A 19,459-nucleotide genomic window follows, 5' to 3' on the forward strand; every position below is an offset into this window, starting at 1 on the left:
CTTACAAGGATGAGGCATATACAGTACAGTAGGTTAGACCTTGTCAAGCTTTCGTTAAAAAGAGATTACTACGAGGCACACTTAGTTACAGCATTGCTGTCTGACTGCAACTAGTGGATGTGAAATGCTGATATGCTAGACAGAAGCACCTATGGACTTGACGTGGGGGTATGATGTGTTGGGGAGTTGAATAGTCAGCCTCTGCCACCTCATTCAGCCTGGCTGACTCTCGACAGCTTTTTTTTCCAGCAAGGGGAGGGGAGGGGTGTTTGAAAAGCATTGCAGCCAGCTAGCCGAGCGCGAGTAACAGCCTGTTTTGTTAGCTGTCTGAAATCCTCGGGACCGGAACCGCGTAAGCTCAACTCACTATGCCGGCGGATTGAGCCCAGAGTCGAGGGCGATTGTTTCAATACATTTTGTCATTAAAAATCGGGTGGCAGTGCAAACAGGGTGGAGAGGGGTGTGGGCTAGGCCCCGCAAAGCACCGTATTGTTGAGGTGTCAGGACCGCTCAGGCTTATCCAGCGACGGGAGGAGGCGGCGGCGGCGGCAGAGGGTGGGGTTTGGGTGGATGTCATTCTGCAAACTAATGCTTCTGGTCTGGTTCACGCTCTCACTCAGCCACTCATTCGCTCATCAGACAGCAGTAGTCAGAGTGTATGCATCCAACTGTCTGCTGGGAAGGATTCACCATCAGTGATCGTCAGACGGAGCACCTGCGCAGGCACACACCAAAGCGCACACGCACACAAAACACATACACTCAAGAGCTGCCATGCATTAGAGAGCTGCATAGTTTGTTTTGGAGTTTTTTAAAGATAAGAATGGGCAATCTGCCAATCTCTCCTGAAGTGTTTCTTTGAGGTTTGGTTAGTTTTTTTGAGACTGTAATGATAATAATAATAATAATTGATAATATAGTGCTTTTCTAAGTAAGTACGTTTCTAAGAGTCGCTTTACAAAACAGAAGCAAAATCAAAAAAAATGTATTAGGAAAAACAGACGCAGTAGAACGTCGTATGCCTCCAGGCCTTAGCTGGTAGGCGTGTACATGGGTCCATAGAACCTAAAACTAGTGCATTTAAACTTCTAATAAGGTCTACTTTTCATTTGTTAGTTATACTTGAATTGACTTGCATGACCTTTTCTTGGTGAGGTGGCGGATACATTACACCTCAGTCCTTTTAGCATAAAGCTTGGTATTGACAAACAGACATTATCCTCTAAAAAGGTAAATTAAACAAAAACAAGTGGTGCTATGGTGAAAGGCCCATGTTACGAGCCATTACTGCATGGCATCAGTATTGCTTTTAGCCAAAAGTTAAGACCCTGTATATTTCACTAATAACTCACTGCATAGTTTGTTAGCATTGGGTTAGAACTGTGTTTACCTCAACTCATAACACTGACAATAATGGCAACAACATGGAATTACAACTAACCTATAATATGTCACATTTGGTTTGGTCAGTGACTTTTTCACCTCAAGTGGGACTAAAGGGGAGGTCTGTTGTCCAGCATTGTTTACAAATGAACAACTGCATCATTGACAGTATCATGATTGGTTAGCGAATAGTTAGGACCCTGTCTATATCAGTACAAAAGTAGTTTGTGGGGATTGGAACCGGAAAGCATTGTGTGTTCCGCAAGCCGTCACACTCCTGACAATGGCATTCCATTGTGTTCTGCAGCGCCTCACACATTTGGTTTATGTTTATTGGGGTTGAATGATTACATCATGTTTGGGTCATTCACTGTCGTGTCGGTGACTGCATACAGTGCATAGTGCACTAGCTTTCCACATGGAGTCCCGGGACCTCCAGTCCAGGGTTCCTTCAGGGGGATCCAGGGGGCCCTCAGCTAAATGACTGATAACTAGTAACCAAATGGACCCTGACGGGACTGTAACTCTGATAATGCTAAATTAATACTAAGGATTGTACAGTGTAGAATGGGGGGCCAGAGATAAAATGTGTGTGTGTGTGTGTGTGTGTGTGTGTGTGTGTGTGTGTGTGTGTGTGTGTGTGTGTGTGTGTGTGTGTGTGTGTGTGTGTGTGTGTGTGCGTGCGTGCGTGCGTGCGTGTGTGGTGTGTGTCTGAAGATCTAGGATTAAAGGACCTCATCAGTATTCCTGAAGGGTCAAGAGGCAGGGGATTGCGGTGCTCGTTGTTTTGGGATTAGACCACACTTTATCGGCCGTATCAAAAGGTAACAGCGTGGGCTCGCTCTGTTTTCCATGCTCTTCATTTCCCAGGCTTAAGGTCGAGACAAAACCTCAACTCTTTGTCTCTTGACCACCTTTTCAAAAGCCAGCTTTTGTACCGACTCGAGGGGATGACCGTATGAGGGTTTTACGTACCAAACAAACCCCTAACCCCATCTTATAAGCCTAGGAGAGCAAGAGAGGTCAGTACTTTCTTGCCTCTGGTCAAGACTTAAGCCCTATTTGAAAACAGACAAATAGCCATTTCTGAAAATGTCTAGAAAATATTCATGCTAAAAATAGGGAAAGTGGTTAACGGCAAGGGTTATTTTTGAACTAGCTTCACAGGCAGCATGGCTATCAGTAATTTGTTAGTATGAAAAATGAAAATATTTAGCTACAGTACACGCACAATGCTAGCTAGCTCTCACACACACACACACACACACACACACACACACACACACACACACACACACACACACACACACACACACACACACACACACACACACACACACACACACACACACACACACACACACACACACACACAATGCCCTAACCCAATGCTATCTCTACAGGAGGGCTTGCAACTCTTCTTGTATGCTCGGAAAGTTTATACGCTATAAAATTAATAACTTAATAACGCTAACCAAGAGAACCTGCTCGGTGTAGCGACCTGGTCTCTCCTGTTCGCTCCGCCAGAACGCTGCTTCCTCAGGAGTCTTTTTTCACGGGTTTGAGCAGCAGGGAGCCGTCCCGTTCCTCCACCCGAAAGCCCAGGTCCAGGAGGGCAGAGTAGTCGGCCGTGCCTCGTCGTTCCAGCCCCGACACTAGCTGCTGGTTCTCCGGGTTCTGTTCCAGGAGGTTCCGGATGGCGAATATGGCCCACTGGCTGATGACTGGGGAGGAAGTGTGTGTTAAGAAACAAGGTTCCGGCAAGTGTTGGGTTTCAAATGATATGAACTGGGTTTTGTTATTTGTGTGTGTGTGTGGGGGGGGGGGGGGGGGGGGGCAGAGAACTTTTAGACATTTTCCTGAATGTTCAATGAGATTTGAACATCCCCCCTTTTATACTTTTTGAAATATTTAACTTTAATTTAAGAATGCAAGTCAATGGGTTTCTGATCAGGGTGAAACCTTGCCCACATTTGGAGTCATACATCTATCATAGATACTGTATGTTAAAGATGACTGACGTCATTTCATGAGAAGTTGTATTATGCACCGAAACAACTTTTGTGGGCAAACCTCATATACCGTCAATTATCTTAACTGTGCGGCACCTTGTGAGCCTGTAGGTCGTTTAACTTCGGCACAAGAAACCGTCATACAACAATTCTGAAAGTATAACATTCAGAATTTTCTATCTTCTGTGCGTGCGCTCACTGAAACCTCTTCTATCCTCATTCCCACCTTTTCTCCCAAACCGGAACGGATGCTGACAACTTCCTGAGAGAAAGTGTGTGTGTGTGTGTGTGTGTGTCTGTGTGTGTGTCTGTGTGTGTGTGTGTGTGTGTGTGTGTGTGTGTGTGTGTGTGTGTGTGTGTGGTGGGTGTGTGTGTGTGGTGGGGGGTCATGGGGACACAGGCAGGCTCAGATTAATGGCTCATCCTCCCTGTGAAAAGACAGGCTGGCACGGTGCCCTCGTCTCAGCCAGCTAATACAGACCGGCAGTTGGATCCCCGGTTAGGGGGCTGGGTGGGGTGGGGGGGTTGTGTGTGTGTGTGTGTGTGTGTGTGTGTGTGTGTGTGTGTGTGTGTGTGTGTGTGTGTTTGGGTGTGTGTGTGTTTGGGTGGGTGGGTGGGTAGGTAGGTTGGGTGGATGGGCGTGAGAGGGACAGCAGAGGGGAGGGGGGCTAATCTAGAATGGTAGCTGTGCCAATACATTAGGCGACCAATCCTTAACCACTTAAGCCCTATTTTATTTTTTGCTACTTTTTCAAATTTCAGCCTATAATGACATGGCCAAAATAGGGACGCCAGGATGAAAGTGATCAAAGGTAGCAATGTCAAAAACATGCTACTGTCAGCGTCATATATATACTGTACATAAACATACAAACAACAAATAAACAACTTTGTTTTTTAGATTTCATGCATGTTTACAGTTAGTTGTTCAGAACATCTATAAATCTCCAAATCTGTCTGTCTGTGTCACTTTTATGCCCATATATGGAGATCCATGTTGTCATCAATATGAGACTGGCCTCCAAGTACTGTACTATAATAATGGGTACTGCAATAAGTACTCACAACAACCGGTACTATGACAACTGATGCAATGGTTACAATGAGTCTATTTCTGCCTTAATCAGGTTTCAAGTTCAAATGTACAGAAATGAGTGGAATCCAAAAGGCTTCCTTGAAACTCTTTTGGAATATCTGCTTGTAATCTGTTTCACATGAACAGACGCTCGTGTTAGAGCGCCACCTCCAGGTTCAGTGACCAAAGGATACATGGATTATTGCTGTCAATGCTGCAGTTGTCCAGGATGAGTGGTATCCCTTCCAGCTCTCTCACCTGAGACAAACACGCAAAGAATACACATTGTGAGTTTTGAATCTACATAAAAAGGTACATCAGTGGGTCCCGAACTATTTAGCACGAGACTTTTTAAAAATATTTAGAATAATATAATGTGTAAACAAAATGTAGGAAACAAAAAACAAAGCGCCCCATAAGAATCTGTCCGAGACCCATGGGTCCCAACCCAGTGTTTGGGAAACAGTGCAGTAGACTGCCTATTAATCCATAATATACAATACCTGTATCTGGGTATTGTTTTAATGCACTTTGTTTGGATTGTAAGACCATAATCAAGAGCCTTCTTTACCTTGTACACCGAGTTAAATAACAAGTCTTTCTGAATGACACAACATTGCTGTGTGAAAGATCCAGTGTGCCTTGTGATTTTGTGACAATCACACGTGATTACTGAACGTGATTACTGAAATTATATAAAACTATACAAAAAGTAAAATTTATACATTACATAAAATGTACACACTTAATTTACATCAGTAATTTGTGGGAATTTAAGACAAATATCTCACATGTTTAATTTCAATACCACTGCGCTAGAGAACCCTCTCACCCACATGCCCAATCATACCTGCTCACTCATGGGTGAATCACACCGAATAACGCCGTCCCACTAAATGCTTCAATGTAAATACAGTTTAACAGTCTTATGTAACCTAAATCCATAAGGAACGAGTGGTCATTACCCAGTTGCGGACACTCTAGCATTCACTCAGTTGGCCAAAACCACAAAACTGCCCACTCACGGCACCCTAAAACCACAAGGACTGAATATGATCTAGTGGTGAAATGGGGGTGCTTTAAACTATGACATGCATAACAACCAGGGACTGTGCAATGCTATATCAACCACATCACACGTACATTATGAGACTGAGAACATAAAACTATGCTGGGGGAAGGTGGGTTTGTAGATCCAGGGGAACTCAGCAGGGGAATATATAAGCATAAATTACACAAATAGCAAATCTTCAAACTCACGACACATGGACATGTTGTGAGCTTTCAGATCTGCTATTTTTGCTATAATATGATGGTTTTCTTTTAATATATTATTTTAGAAGATTTTCAGACAACCGCCAAAATTTGTGATACCCGGTTGAAAGTGATTAAGCGCCACGCTTCAACTAGGTTAAAATACGACAACATGGACAACAATTAAGATGGGTCGGTGCCCCCTGTCCTGGGTTGAGTCTCACTGTGGAAAAGCAGAAGTGATTGTGGGGTTAGTACTGTACTTATGGCCGTCACATTAGGGTGCTCTGCTCTATATCCTAAGTCTAATTCTATAGGTTGAATTGTTGTCTGGACCCGGCTCTGCATGTGGTTACCCACCGAATGTATTGGTAAGAGGACCAGGGAGAGAGAGAGAGACACTCAACAGAGTGCAAGCAACCAACCCGCATTTTTTCCGCTGTTTAAAATTATTGTTTGTCTGAAGTTGCTTACATTACTTCTAACCCCATAGCGAGATGAATAACAGTGTGTGTGTGTGTGTGTGTGTGTGTGTGTGTGTGTGTATGTGTGTGTGTGTGTGTGTGTGTGTGTGTGTGTGTGTGTGTGTGTGTGTGTGTGTGTGTGTGTGTGTGTATGGGGGGAGGCGCGGCACTACTGAATTCAATCGCATACACACGTGCATGTCTTAAATTTCAAAACGTGTCCCAAAGGTGAACAGAACGACATCGGTTTACGGGAAGAGATCCTCTGGTTGAAAACGGATCTGGGGGTGATTGCTGACCACCGGCAGGCCGCAGATCAGCGTCCGTAAATATTATGAGAGGGCCAGCCCGGGGTGGCCGTCCCACAAGCATTCCTCAGATCTGTTTTTATTAAGTGGGATTGAGTCTATACGGAAGGCAGTGATGCGCGCTGTCTCCTGCTGTCTCACTCGCATCCCTGCTTATTATCTAATGGGTGCTTTATGTTACAGTGAGAGGCGATGATAGACGGTGAAAGAGAAGGAACTCTGATAATATGGCCTGGTGATTGGAGGGAATTTAAAATGGCTGACGAAGTGAGCTGGGAAATAACCAAGCCCCCCCCGCTCCCCGTCGATTGGAGAAGCCACAAGTTCTGTGTTGCAAGCATGGGGAGGCAAGCATGCACGCAAGCAAGCACAGATCTACACCAACATAAATACACACACAGCACACTACAGTATGTCTAATTATAGGACAGATCCCAATGGATTAGGAGAGAGAGAAGGTTGAAGCAGCATGCTGGAGGTGAGACCAACTGGAATTTGTTGGGGTCACACAGATGGAAAACTGCAAGTCAACCAGGTTTCAGTCTTTCTAGACGTCCCCTCTACTTGGGTTTCACCTAAAACTAGAGCCAGACCGATACAAATATGGTCATTGGTTTATTGCAGATGGCATTGGCGAATGGCGACAGTGTACATGTTAGTAATAATAAAATAAAAAAACAGGCATAGCTTTCTAGTTTAAGATCTGTTAATGTTTTCCAACAGCACAATTAAGGGGTTCGCAAGTTCGACACAGCCGCGGTATTGCTAAATCTAGTGTCTATTTCATGCTTATGATTTTTTTCCCCCAATGAGCTATAGCCGTCATTAATCAAACCTGCCAGCAGAATACTGCGGACAGGTCTACATCAGAAAATACCTCACCCCGGCGATAGTTTCAAATCACAATATTTGGGAAGTAGAAAAGAAGAAACAGTGTCATTATATAGTTTGTCAAGCAAAGTACACTCTGAATCCACTGTTTACAATCCTCTCCACAAAACCTTAACAGAGTAGCACATAACAGCTAAACAGACAGTGGTGCAGTGTTGACTTCATGCTAAGTTGCTAAATAGTTTGCGAAACACATTGCTGAAAAACCAACAAACAATGGGCACATTATTTTCTGTTTTCAATAGAACCCTAATAGCAAAAAAGTGCACAGCACACCAGTCCTTGTGAGGTGCCGGCCAACGGGACAAATACTAACAAAAAAAGTGTAGTCGCACACTCGTAGCTGCCGATGCACATTTATTAAAGGACGACACAGAATAGGAAACCAACGTTTCGACAGACAAGCTGCCTTCAATAGAACCCTGACAATTGTGCTCACACATCACACATCGCTACATAGCTTTCTTTAAAGAAATCCAAATAGGCCTATGCCAAATCCCAAACATCTGTATCATCAGCCCCAAAAAGCTCTTTCCACCCAACCCGGTTGAAACATTCAACATTTTAGCAAATACTTTTACCCTAAGCGTGTTAACTTAAGATGTTAGTGTGCTTGAGTTCTTGCCCAAGAAACCTCCAAAACGTTGATGGACACATTACGGTAAGTAAAACGGCAATCAAGGCTGTAATTTTCCTATTAGTCAGTGGATGGACATTTTAAACAGAAGACCACCTTTCCTCAAACAGCAGCGTCACAAACAACATGGACCTTATGTTTCTTTGTAGATGTGCAACAGTTAATAAAACCAATCAATTATAAAAAATATATCATTTTCTATTTTTCTTTCGATTTTGGGGGAGAAATCTTTTTCACCCCATTTTTTCACCCCATCTCTAAGCTCACAAGTATCTATGGAGACTGGGGGCATCCTGGCACTTGGCAGCCATTTTTTAAAATGTTTTAAAAAGCAGCGAAAGAGTTAACAGTTCTGCTGCCGTTGACGATCCTCACCGGTATTTAAAGGGTTAAAATCATGGTGCCGTTGACGACGCTCACCGTCAATCTTACTGTAAATACAGTAAATATATTATGACTTACTATACGGCTCCGTGGTCCACTGTGCATCGGTAAATCCTGCGACTTAATGTTTACAACGCACGTTGGGCGTGCACGCGAAGTGAAGCTCCGCCATAGTAAATCCATTGAGAGGCCCATAAAGAGACTTACCGGTACTTCATTTACTCAAAAAGAGACATTTTGATCCAAAGGGTGGCCTGTTTATAATCCAAACTGCACTCGGCTGGGCGCAGCCATGTTTCTTTTCTGGACCCACACTGTCATGTGACTAGATGACGTAAACGTTGCAGTCACGTGATAATCCAAAAAAACTAAAACAACCCCGCCCGGCCCTTCAAAAATAATAGCGGCGGCCTACGGAGGAAGTGGCGCGGCACCAAGGCACCAAGCATCCCTTCAAAATAAGAGGCAGTAGAAGTGTTAAATAAAGATGCTGCTACACTCAAAATCAATGCCTCAACAGTCAACACAGAGGTCTTCAAAAGGGGGTCCGTGACCCTAGGGCGTCCTCACCACAGATATAAAAAGCTAGATACCTCATCTGCTGCTGCAGTTCATTGGCGCGACTGGTAAACCAAGACTGGCGCAAGTGCAGAACTGTGGAAGGCACTCTGCCCCCTGCAGTGGGAAAGAGGGAGTCCCGCATCTGATTGGCCTACCGAGCATTCCATTCCATGACGCACAAGGAAGCGTCCTTCAGAATTCCGGAAGCTTGCCAGTCCTCTTTTACCAACGTCCCAGAGCCAGAGAAGGCGTCTACCTTTTTATGTCTATGGTCCTCACAGTTACAACAGGGCGACCACCAAATGTTTGTCATGGTAAGGGTTTTTTTTTCTTCATTTTTTTTAATGTCTAATACTGTATACTGTATGAACCAATTAATCATGAAGAAATATTCATGAACAATAAAATTGATGCTGCTAAGCAAGAAAGATTATCTGCAACCCCCTGCTCTCTCTCTCTTTCACCCACCTCTATCAATCTACAGTATCAACAAGCAGCGGCTCAGAAAGAGACAGTTCGATCCTCCTTCCTTGAGCAAGACACTGAACGTGCAGACGAGCAGATTGGTGAGACACAGTGCTGCCTCTTCAATGCACAGATTATTGTTTTTTTTTTCTTCTTTTTTTTTATGATAGGTCCTTGGTTTACATAAGTTTTTAGATGACCATTTCTATGCATTTGATGTATTACCTTGTGCTGTCCTTGCTTATTGTAAGTCGCTCTGGATTAAGAGCGTCTGCTAAATGCCTAAATTGTAAATTGCCTCCATCGTCAGCATATGAATGACTCAGATGACATTTTCATCGGAGCTAAATAAAGTAAACAGACCTTGTCCTGGTTGCTCGTGTTGCTGTGACAGAGATTTCCGATCAGTCTGATGAGATGAGCCTTGAAGCTGACGTAGGGGGACTCGTCGTCTCCACCCTGGCCGAAGGAGAAGTTCTGGGCAGCGCTGAACACATTCTTGCTGGCCTTTCCCAAGGCATGGACCTGCTGCAGGAGCTCTGGAGGCCAGCGTGGAAGAGACACACGCTGAATGGAGCAAACTACTATTTTATTGCTGTGGCGGGCAGAAAACTCTTATCTCCATATTTTAGCTTAAGTGTTTTTTCGTAAATTAATGCCCTATACTTGATCATACTACAGCCTAAGGCATAATAAGTAGCAGATCCACAAGCTCGAAACGCACGTTTTAAGGTTGTACATCTGCTACTTTTGCTCATTTTGAATTTGAATCCTGAAAACTAACAATTTTGGACATAATGACAGAGACCCGACAGAGACTATTTGCTGGTGTGTGTGTGTGTGTGTGTGTGTGTGTGTGTGTGTGTGTGTGTGTGTTTACCGACGGTGGACTGCAACAGGTCAGGATGCTCCTGCAGGAACATGAACTGTCTGCGGTCAGAAGTCATCTCACACAGCACGTCCAACAGGCTGATCACCGTCAGCGCCTCCTGCAGGACACATGGGGGCATAACGACTCATAGGTGTCTGGACTGAAGCGTTGTTATGTGAGGGGTAACACTGACCAACCCCAGGCCAATTACTTTTCCCAGGCCAACGATTAAAAGTCTGTTTCAACATCCTCTTTTTACTAGCAGCCTACAGTAGCTATTAAGGAGGAATTTGCAAAAAGGACTCCACATTAGCTCCCGTGGCCATGGGTAACTTTTACAGTAGGTGTGCTCAGTGAGGAAAGAGGAAGATCTACCAAGAGTCTAACACAAAGTCAAATGTTCTACTTTGCTTTCAAAAGAGTTGTGGCTACTTTGACACACATGCAGGCTTATATTTTGTCGTGTGACAATCCATTACACACTCAGCTTTTATCTATCTGTGTGTTTCTTTCGAGCCTGCCAATCTGGTACTTTCTATACTTTTGAGTGAGACTATAGTACGATCACGTCGTAGGGCATTCATTTACGAAATAACCAAAAAAAGGTTAGAATATGGAGATGGGAGGTTTCTGCCCGACAGCAACGATATAGGGTTTCTAAGTAGTTAAGCATACCTCATCAGTAGTGGCAGAGTCACAGGCGAGTGTGAGCACAGCTCCACAGCCTTTCTGGAAGCAACAGGCCAGGAATCGAGCCACGTCAGGGGGAATACCACACTCCTCTGTGTCCTCCTCTCCTAGCTGGGCTGACAGCAGTTCCAGCAGAGTAACCCTGACATTAAAAAAAAAAAAAAAAAATACAGCCAACAGTCATAAATTGCTCACCTAGCTTGTGCCATTATCTAGAACAGGATTAACGACGCAGGTAGAATGAGGCTAAACTCATAATTTAACGTTAAAAGCACTGGCGCTGACAAGATGATGGAAAACACACAAGGAGAGATCAAATCCAAAAGTAAAGAACAAGACATAAAATCCAAGGTTAAAAATTATAATTAATTGGTTGTGTGATTTGGTGTGCGTGTGTGGGAGAGGGGGGGATACATGATTAGGACATACCTCTCCAGCGGAGACATCCCTGTGTACATGCTCTCGACCAGAGCGGAGGACTTTAGGAAGTGCTGTGTAGCGATTAGAACCCTGGCACAACAAAACGTTGAATCAATCAGTGAAATAATTTACCCACCTAAAGCCTATTCTATACTTGTGACCTTGTAGATCTGCATTCTTTTGGGGAAAAAACTAAAAAGCCTATGATGACATGCCCAAAATAGGACCAGGTTTAATGTGGTTAAAACTGAAAAAGGAGGGTGAATTATTTTGAAGGACACGCAGATTTTGCACAACACACAGGTCCATGATTTCATGTTTAGCACACATACTCGGAGACAAAGACACACGTGTGGGCGCACACGCACACAAAATATTTGTATACTCTCCTTACATGTATTCACACACGTGGGGCAAGCGCAAATGCAAACACACACACAAAATGATATACAGTACTTGTGGGGACATCTGACCCTCACAAGTAGAGTAATACAAGTACACACATACACACACTTACGGCCAGTCCAGGTCCGGTTGGGTCCTGCACAGCTCCATCACCCTGAGGGCCAGTGGGAGGTTCTGGGGCTCGAGGAGCTCTTCCACCTTGGCCTCATCCAGACAGGTGTGAATCACCATGGAGGCAAAGCCCACCGCCTTCTCATCAGCAACACCCAGCAGTTGTCTGCACATGTGTATGCACCACAGGTTCAGCTTTAACACTACACCAGGGCTATTATAAGTGACGCAAACCAACAAAATAGCCAAAACTAACAAACAAAAATTATAAATAAATAAAAATCAACAAAACATTTGCATGCATTAAATCACATCACGTGGATCTCAGGATCCACATGAGAATGGCATGGCTCCAGTGTGAATTCCGGACTGCCTTAACGTCAGTCAAAAAGTAAAAAATGTATTAAGTAAAAGTGGAAATGTAGTCCAGTGATTTGCAAGATTAGTTCCGGACACAATGACACACAGACAGATTTCTAGATGGCTGGACTCCTGCAAAAATACACTGTAAAAACAATGAAGGCAAACCACTCGTTGAATGTAACCACTTAAGCTGTGTTTTACAAATAGCCACCTACAACCTCACAATCTGTAGGTGGACACAAACTTATAGATCTTTTTTTGAAAAATGTTGAACGTTTTCACCTATATTGTGCATGCCCACAATAGGGACGCCAGGGTAAGAGTGGTTAATCAGGGCAAGATTTGAATGATCTGAATGTGGCACAAAAATACTGGAGCACTTACTGGAGGATCGCTGGGAGGGTCTGCAACCAGATGTAGTCTTTGGATGCCTGGTTTCCCACTGAAAGGTTTCCCAGCAACTGGATTCCACAACCAATAGCTAAATGGGACGGGGAGTCGGGACGAGTAGAATTCAACCCAAAACATTAAATAGGACGTCTATGCAGGTCGGCTATTTTTATTGGGGCTAGACAGGCTAATTAAGGACTCACTTTCAAACAGGCTGTCATTGCCCTCCTGGGTCAGAAGCAAGTTCAGGATTTTAAGGGTCGCCTCGATGAAACCAAGCTCTCTGTACGAAAGACAAATGTTTTCTTATGTTAGACCTGTTTGTTTTGATCCGAGACATTTGCCAGAACTACCTTTTGCCATTCTGGAAACATTAGAATTGGCTTCAGTGAATCCTTTATGATTAATTTTACACATTTATTGTGGTATGTGGTCTGCGTTTGAATGGTCATGTCATTCAAATTCAGATTTTGTACTTTGTCCCCTTGCTTACAGTAATATTGCTTCATAATTTGAATGTGCAAATTACCTAAACCTATAGACTAATGATAGAACAGCATCATAATTTGCTTTCAACATCCAGTAAAGTACACACAGTATTAATTTAAAGTGTTACCCTCACGGGTCCGTTTGGTTATGTTCTTGTGTGTACTGTGTACAGTGTGTTACCGGAGCAGGTCCTGGTTCCGCTGGCTTTGGACACAGGCGTTCCTCAGGGCCCTGAAACACTCGGTAGTAAGCTGAATGACCAATGGAGCGGACTGATCATCTTGGCCCTGGAGCTCCTCATCCAACCTGGACAAGATCTTCGACAGAATGCCAAACACCTCCTCATCCACCCCATCCCTGAGAATGTATGCATACATGTGCAGTATGCTATAGTTATTTCTAAATGTGTATTTATTTAATTCTTCCAATGCCATTATGACAGATTTCTTATGTAAGCCCTGCAGGCCATTGACTTACCTTGACAGATTTATAATTTTTGACCAATAGGTGGCACTGTTGACTAAGCCAAAAGCATTGGCTTTCACTCTAGGCTCTTCTGAAGCTGTTTATTATTGTGACGAAAGGTCGCAGTATACCATGAGAAATGTCACAGCTTGTAAGTCAGTCAGTACACATTTTTACAGTCTATGGGTTGGTTCCCTTGTCACTGTGATATCACAGGTGACATTACCTATGTAAAAGTCCATATTAGGGTTGGGGGCGGTAACCGCCGTACCGCGGTAAACCGAGGCCTACCGCGGTGTCATGGTCCTTACCGCGGTCAAAAAAGACAAAAATAGTATATTTTTTTATTGAAAACAAGCAAGTTTTAAAACAGGGGAGAAGCGAGGACCGCATGCGCTCCATGCCGCTCTGCTCTGGGCCGTATACCACAGTTTGGAAGCCACATACAGTGTACGTCACTCATGACTGTCCGAGTGGCCACTGGCTGCTGCCCTGCAGCAGCAGCGTCGTAGGGGAGTACGGAACAGAGTAAACTTTCTCTGTAATCCACGACACAAGTATGTTAATACATACCTTGTGTTGTGGCTGTTTCTTTTTTTATTCATACGGATTACGAGCGGAGCGCGGGCCGCGTGGACTAAAACCGAAAATGAAACTATTTTACTTTTTCAACCGCGACGCGCGATGAGCCCCGTCGGCGATTTTATAACCTTTTCTGTCAAGTCTTGTAACTAAAACCTGTATCAGCACTCAATCACTGCGTTTTGAGACGTGAGTTTACCATAGAGTTATGGAGTTTACAGAATCACTGTAGCCTACACGATCCTGACTACCCGTCTCTCTCTTCTGGTTTGTTCACACACAGTAGCGTCAGTTCAGAAAAAGCTAAGGTATGGCAACATGACTGGTGTTGCCATACCTTAGCAAAAGGCATGATATATTTATTTTAAGAAGTACATATAATATATAATTATATATATACCTATAATATAATTATAATACCTTGTTAAAGTGACCATTTTGTTACATTTTGCATTTGTAGTTATTTTACTGTAATTTACCAACATAATAACCAGTACAGATAGACAAAGAGACATTTATGGATTTACATTTAGAACTAACTTTTATCTTCCCCCCCCCTGGACCCAGGGTAAGGCAGCTGCATATCCCTGCCATACCCAATTGACGCCCCTGTTCACACGCAGCTGTGTGAAAAGTACGGAGCCTATGTTACTATGGTAACCCGACAGGGCACAGATCTAAGTAGATCTGCTCCTTTTAAAGCCAGACCCGCTGTGCTGTACGGAGAAGTATAACTCGGGCAGTCAGGCTGTGGGGAGGCGACTTTTGGGAAGATGATTGCAATATTTTGGCTTATCGCCGAACCTTAATTAATAGATACGGGGGTGTGGTAATTACCGCAGTACCGGCGGTAAATGGGAAGACGGTAATCGCGGTAACAAAATGTCGATACCGCCCCAGGCCTAGTCCATATATGGGTATCCCTTTTATGCCCATATATGAAGATCCCTGATGTCATCGATATATATCACTGGCCAGATGGCAATGACATTGCCCATATCTGTGTGGCTGGTTCAGATAGGGATCTCCATGTATGGGCATAACATATATTGTATGTATATATGGATACATATTATTATTAATAAAGGGTAAAAAGAAAAGAAAAAGTCCATATATGGTCATTCCCAGAAACAAAATCCCTTTTATGCCCATATATGGAGATTTCTGATGTCATCGATCAATCCCAGGTCCTAACTGGCCCAAGAGCCCGATTTACTCTGATTTACACCCTACCTTCCCCGAAAACGTTAATATTAAGTCCATATGTATATGGATGGATACATATTAATAAAGGATAAAATAAATAAAATGTCCATATACAGTATAGCCATTCCGCTTATGCCCATATATGGAGATCCCCAGGGATCAAACCCAGGCCCTAACTTGCCAAGGCCCTGCTTGGCTTTACTAATTAACATATATGGAGATCCCTGTCCCAATGTCATCAATATGGACATATCTGGGAATGCCCATATTTGATATGCCCATATATGGGCATGTTTTGACTGCAAGCCACTTGCCAAATACAAACTAAATTGTATTACAGAACTTGTATTACAGATGTCTGTCAACGAGAAACTATTCATGAATGAAAGACAAATTAATAGAAAATTATAAATGCTGCATAGCCGCATTTATAATATACTTTGTAGCTACTGTGCTTGTATTATTACATCACAATAAAGTTACAACGATAATGTACTTTAAAGTACTGAAACCTCTGTGTTGGGTGAGCCGTACTGTGAAACAAGAGCATGCTTTTCAATGGCATTATTATTTTCTTGTGATGTTTATCGTTTTAGTTTAACTATAAATGAACGGTACTGTCCTGTACCTTTTCCTACACAAACTTCTAATAAAGTATGTAATCAATCACTTGAAATGGGACATTGTGCATAGTGAGTACTTTTACTTTTGTTAATTTAAGTACATTAGAATACCAATACTTGTATTACTTTAAGTACATTTTGATACCAATACTTTTGTACTTTTAATCAAGTACATTTTGAATTCCAGACTTTTACTTGTAAAAGAGTATTTCTATAATTGTAGTATTGATACTTTTACATAAGTACAAAATGTGAGTACCTTTTCCACCACTGCTAGGCTAGCTGAGCTAACAAGCTAACACAGGACAGGAGGCTCCAGGAGGATAAATACAAGGACAGTTACACATACCTGTACTCCTGGTCCCGCACTGCGGTCCTAAATGACTTCAACACCTGCAAATGACGCTGACACAAGTCTTCATTCACAATGTCCAGGAGTGATGCTGCTGACTGCAGGTCCATGTCTGTGTCACTGTGAGCCGCCATGTCTGCTGATGCTGCTCCACTTACACACTGGGCGGGGTTTCACCCACCTAGCTCTGGTCCATAGCGTTAGAAGGAGTTCTCCTTAACGCTATGTCGCTCACCGGTGACAGCCGCGCTAGCCCAGGCTGCTCAGGCAGCTCAGCCTCTCGTCTGTAGTAAAAATAAACAATACACTTTCGCTACTTACCAAAACAAAGACGGTTTTAAGATGTTGAAAGGCATCTTTCCTTAGTGGGAACACTTGGAGCACCCCACTTTACGTCTGAAATACACTTTTTGGTCAGGAAAATAAAATAATGACCAGAAGTTTAGCTACTCCACAGCGCCCTCTACAGAACTTGTCAATAGAAAATTCCATTGACTAGATTTTGCCTCTCGGCGAAATATTTTCTTTTCTGGCTAAAAAAAAGTGTGTTTTAGACGTAAAGTGGGGGGCTCAGAGTGTTCCCAGTTCCACTAAGGAAATCAGGCTTTCCCCTCCTTAAAGCTGTCTTTGTTTTGGTGAGTGGCGAAACTGTATTTGTTATTATTAGTACAGACGAGAGGTGGGCAGCCTTTCCTGCGGTCACAAGGGCTCATCAGTGACATAGCGTTAAGGCGAACTCCTTCTAACGCTACGGACCAGAGCTACACTGCCTCGTGGCACACCAAAATAGACACCCATCGAATCCTGTGACGCCGGAGGTCGCTGTTCGACAGCAGACAATGAGAAAATGAATTATCTGATGTTTAGTCAAATAATTCGATAGACCACCAACATCAGTGCAACATTTGGCTAGTCCTGGCATGCAATTGGTTGAAACTCATTTTTAAGGCGGAGTCGTGACATGTGGCTCTGTTTTCATTTCTGTTGTCAGTGAGTGTTATTAATGTTTATATATATTTTTCAATCGTTACAATGCTTCCAAAGCAACCGATCATTGATTGATTGACTGGGACCTCTGTTGTTCCTAATATACGTGAACGACATGGCATCTGCTTGCGACTGCAACCTGTTCCTGTTCGCGGATGACTCGGCTCTCCTAGTCTCGGGCAAGGACCACTTGCAGGTTGAAAAGACACTTAACTCTGAACTGAGTAAGATCTGCACATGGCTTAACGACAACAAATTATCAATTCACCTGGGAAAAACCGAGTCCATCCTCTTTGGATCAAATCATAATCTCAAAAAGGTAGATGACTTCACAATCAAAGTGGGTGACAAGGTCATAACACGAAAAAACGAAATCTCTTACTTAGGATGTATCCTTGAAGCTAATCTTTCCAGCGAAAAGATGACTTCAAAAGTAATAACAAAAATCAACCAACGAACTCGTTTCCTACAGAGGATCGCCCCAATGGTCAACTTCAACACACTGAAGACCATAGCTGGTGCAATAATCCAGCCCCTCTTTGACTACGAGTCCACGTATGGTATCGTGACGCCCCACAAGCCCTTAAAACTAAACTCCAAACAGCCCAAAATAAACTAATTAGGGTCCTGCTTAACCTTCCCTATCAGACTCACCTCACCGCTACTCACCAGTTAAGAGTAGGGTGGCTCAGAGTAGATGACAGAGTACAGCAACTTGCAATGGGCCTGGTGTACAAGATACACCACACCACTATGATACCCAAGTACCTGTCAAAATACTTTATAAACGTTAAGGATGTCCATAATTACAACACCAGAGGCAGTGCCACAGATCACGTTCAACCCAGAGTCAACTCAAAGAAAGGGTCGAACTCGTTCTTCTGCTACACCACAAAAATGTGGAATGCCTTACCGAAGGCCATAAAGGAGTGTGGATCACTAGCATCCTTTAAAAATGCCCTGAAAAACCACTTACAGGCAGCAGCCGTTCGCAACTGGTAAAAAACCTAGCCCAACCCTACCCTCCCTGCCCCTTCCTTGTATATACTGTACTGATTGTTTAGACTTACTGTTACCTGCCCCTTCCTTGTATATATTGTATATACTGTATTTACTGATTGTATAGACCTACTGTTTTCTTTTTTCTTTACATATCTACTGCATAGTACTGTGTTCTATTTGTCTGTCATTCAATGTTATATGAGATACTTTAATGGTTTCCTGTTGAAATAAGCTTAGTCTTTTCATGGATCTCCTTTTAGTAGACCTTGTACCAGTGAACTGTACCGTCATGAATCTGTACATTTTCCTATGCAAACTTCTAATAAAGCCTTCAATCAATCAATCAATTGATTGATTGATTGATTGATTGATTGACTGATTGATTGAATACTTTATTAGAAGTTTGCATAGGAAAAGGTACAGTTTCATGACGGTCACGGTACAGTTCACTGGTACAAGGTCTACTAAAAGGCGATCCTAGAAAAGACTAAGCTTATTTCCACAGGAAACCATTAAAGTATCTCATATAACATTGAATGACAGACGAATAGAACACAACACATACATACATAAATAAAAACATTAAAAAAATAAGTACAAAAATAAAGAGCTACTCTCTTTAAAGGTATGTATGTGATACTTTTAGGTTAAAAGGTGCAAGTTTAATAGTTATTCTAGTGTTTGTTCAGTAACAGTGGTCTCCCTGTCTTGTCTCTCCAGCTCAGACCTACATTTATTACACACTTTCAGGTGGGTTGCCAATTTCAGCCAAAAAGGAAAGAGTTGTTGAGATGTAAGCCATTTACCATGAGAGGGAGTGGGTTGTTGGCTGATTGACCAATGTTTCAGGGTTGTGGCACGAGGCGAAGCCGAGTGCCAAACAACCCTACACTGGTAAATCAGCCAACAACCCACGACCCTCGAATGGTAAATTGCTTTTCTACCACTTCTACCATATAAATGAAAGAAAACACAGTTGTAACTTGCAAGGTTATTTAGTTACAATCAACTGCAACACAACAGTGGGCGGGGTCCATAAGCCAACTCAAGGTTGTTGACTGATTTACCA

The 19,459-nt window shown here is 43.1% G+C and overlaps 1 protein-coding gene across 3 annotated transcripts; it reads right to left on the reverse strand.

The window, feature by feature from the left end:
• Position 1: 1 nt before the first annotated feature.
• Positions 2-16,528, reverse strand: atxn10 (ataxin 10). 3 transcript variants are annotated; one of them, XR_013963323.1, is made up of 12 exons: positions 16,399-16,528; positions 13,354-13,530; positions 12,888-12,967; positions 12,679-12,775; positions 11,933-12,097; positions 11,425-11,505; positions 10,981-11,137; positions 10,315-10,423; positions 9,798-9,973; positions 4,665-4,728; positions 2,859-3,107; positions 2-715 (listed from the first exon to the last, which is right to left on the reverse strand). XR_013963323.1 is itself a non-coding variant. In XM_080754806.1 (12 exons), exons 1-11 carry the CDS (start codon positions 16,509-16,511, stop codon positions 2,923-2,925), a joined length of 1,404 nt encoding a protein of 467 aa, XP_080610932.1. In that variant the 5' UTR covers positions 16,512-16,528; the 3' UTR covers positions 2-715; positions 2,885-2,922. The 3 variants fall into 3 exon arrangements, 2 of the variants coding, with proteins under 2 accessions (XP_080610932.1, XP_080610931.1); XM_080754806.1 differs by having other exon boundaries at positions 2,885-3,107; XM_080754805.1 differs by lacking the exon at positions 2-715 and having other exon boundaries at positions 2,744-3,107.
• Positions 16,529-19,459: the final 2,931 nt, after the last annotated feature.

The sequence above is a fragment of the Nannobrachium achirus genome (assembly GCF_963921795.1).
Source record: "Nannobrachium achirus genome assembly, chromosome: 23".
Classification (NCBI taxonomy): Eukaryota; Metazoa; Chordata; class Actinopteri; order Myctophiformes; family Myctophidae; genus Nannobrachium; species Nannobrachium achirus.

Coding starts and splice junctions, on each gene's coding strand:
- atxn10 (XM_080754806.1), bottom strand. CDS start 16,511: ATGGACCTGCAGTCAGCAGCATCACTCCTGGACATTGTGAATGAAGAC. Junction 11,138..11,424: donor GGGATGTCTCCGCTGGAGAG/GTATGTCCTAAT, acceptor TTTTAATGTCAG/GGTTACTCTGCTGGAACTGC. Junction 3,108..4,664: donor CATTGACAGCAATAATCCAT/GTATCCTTTGGT, acceptor CTTCCTCCCCAG/TCATCAGCCAGTGGGCCATA.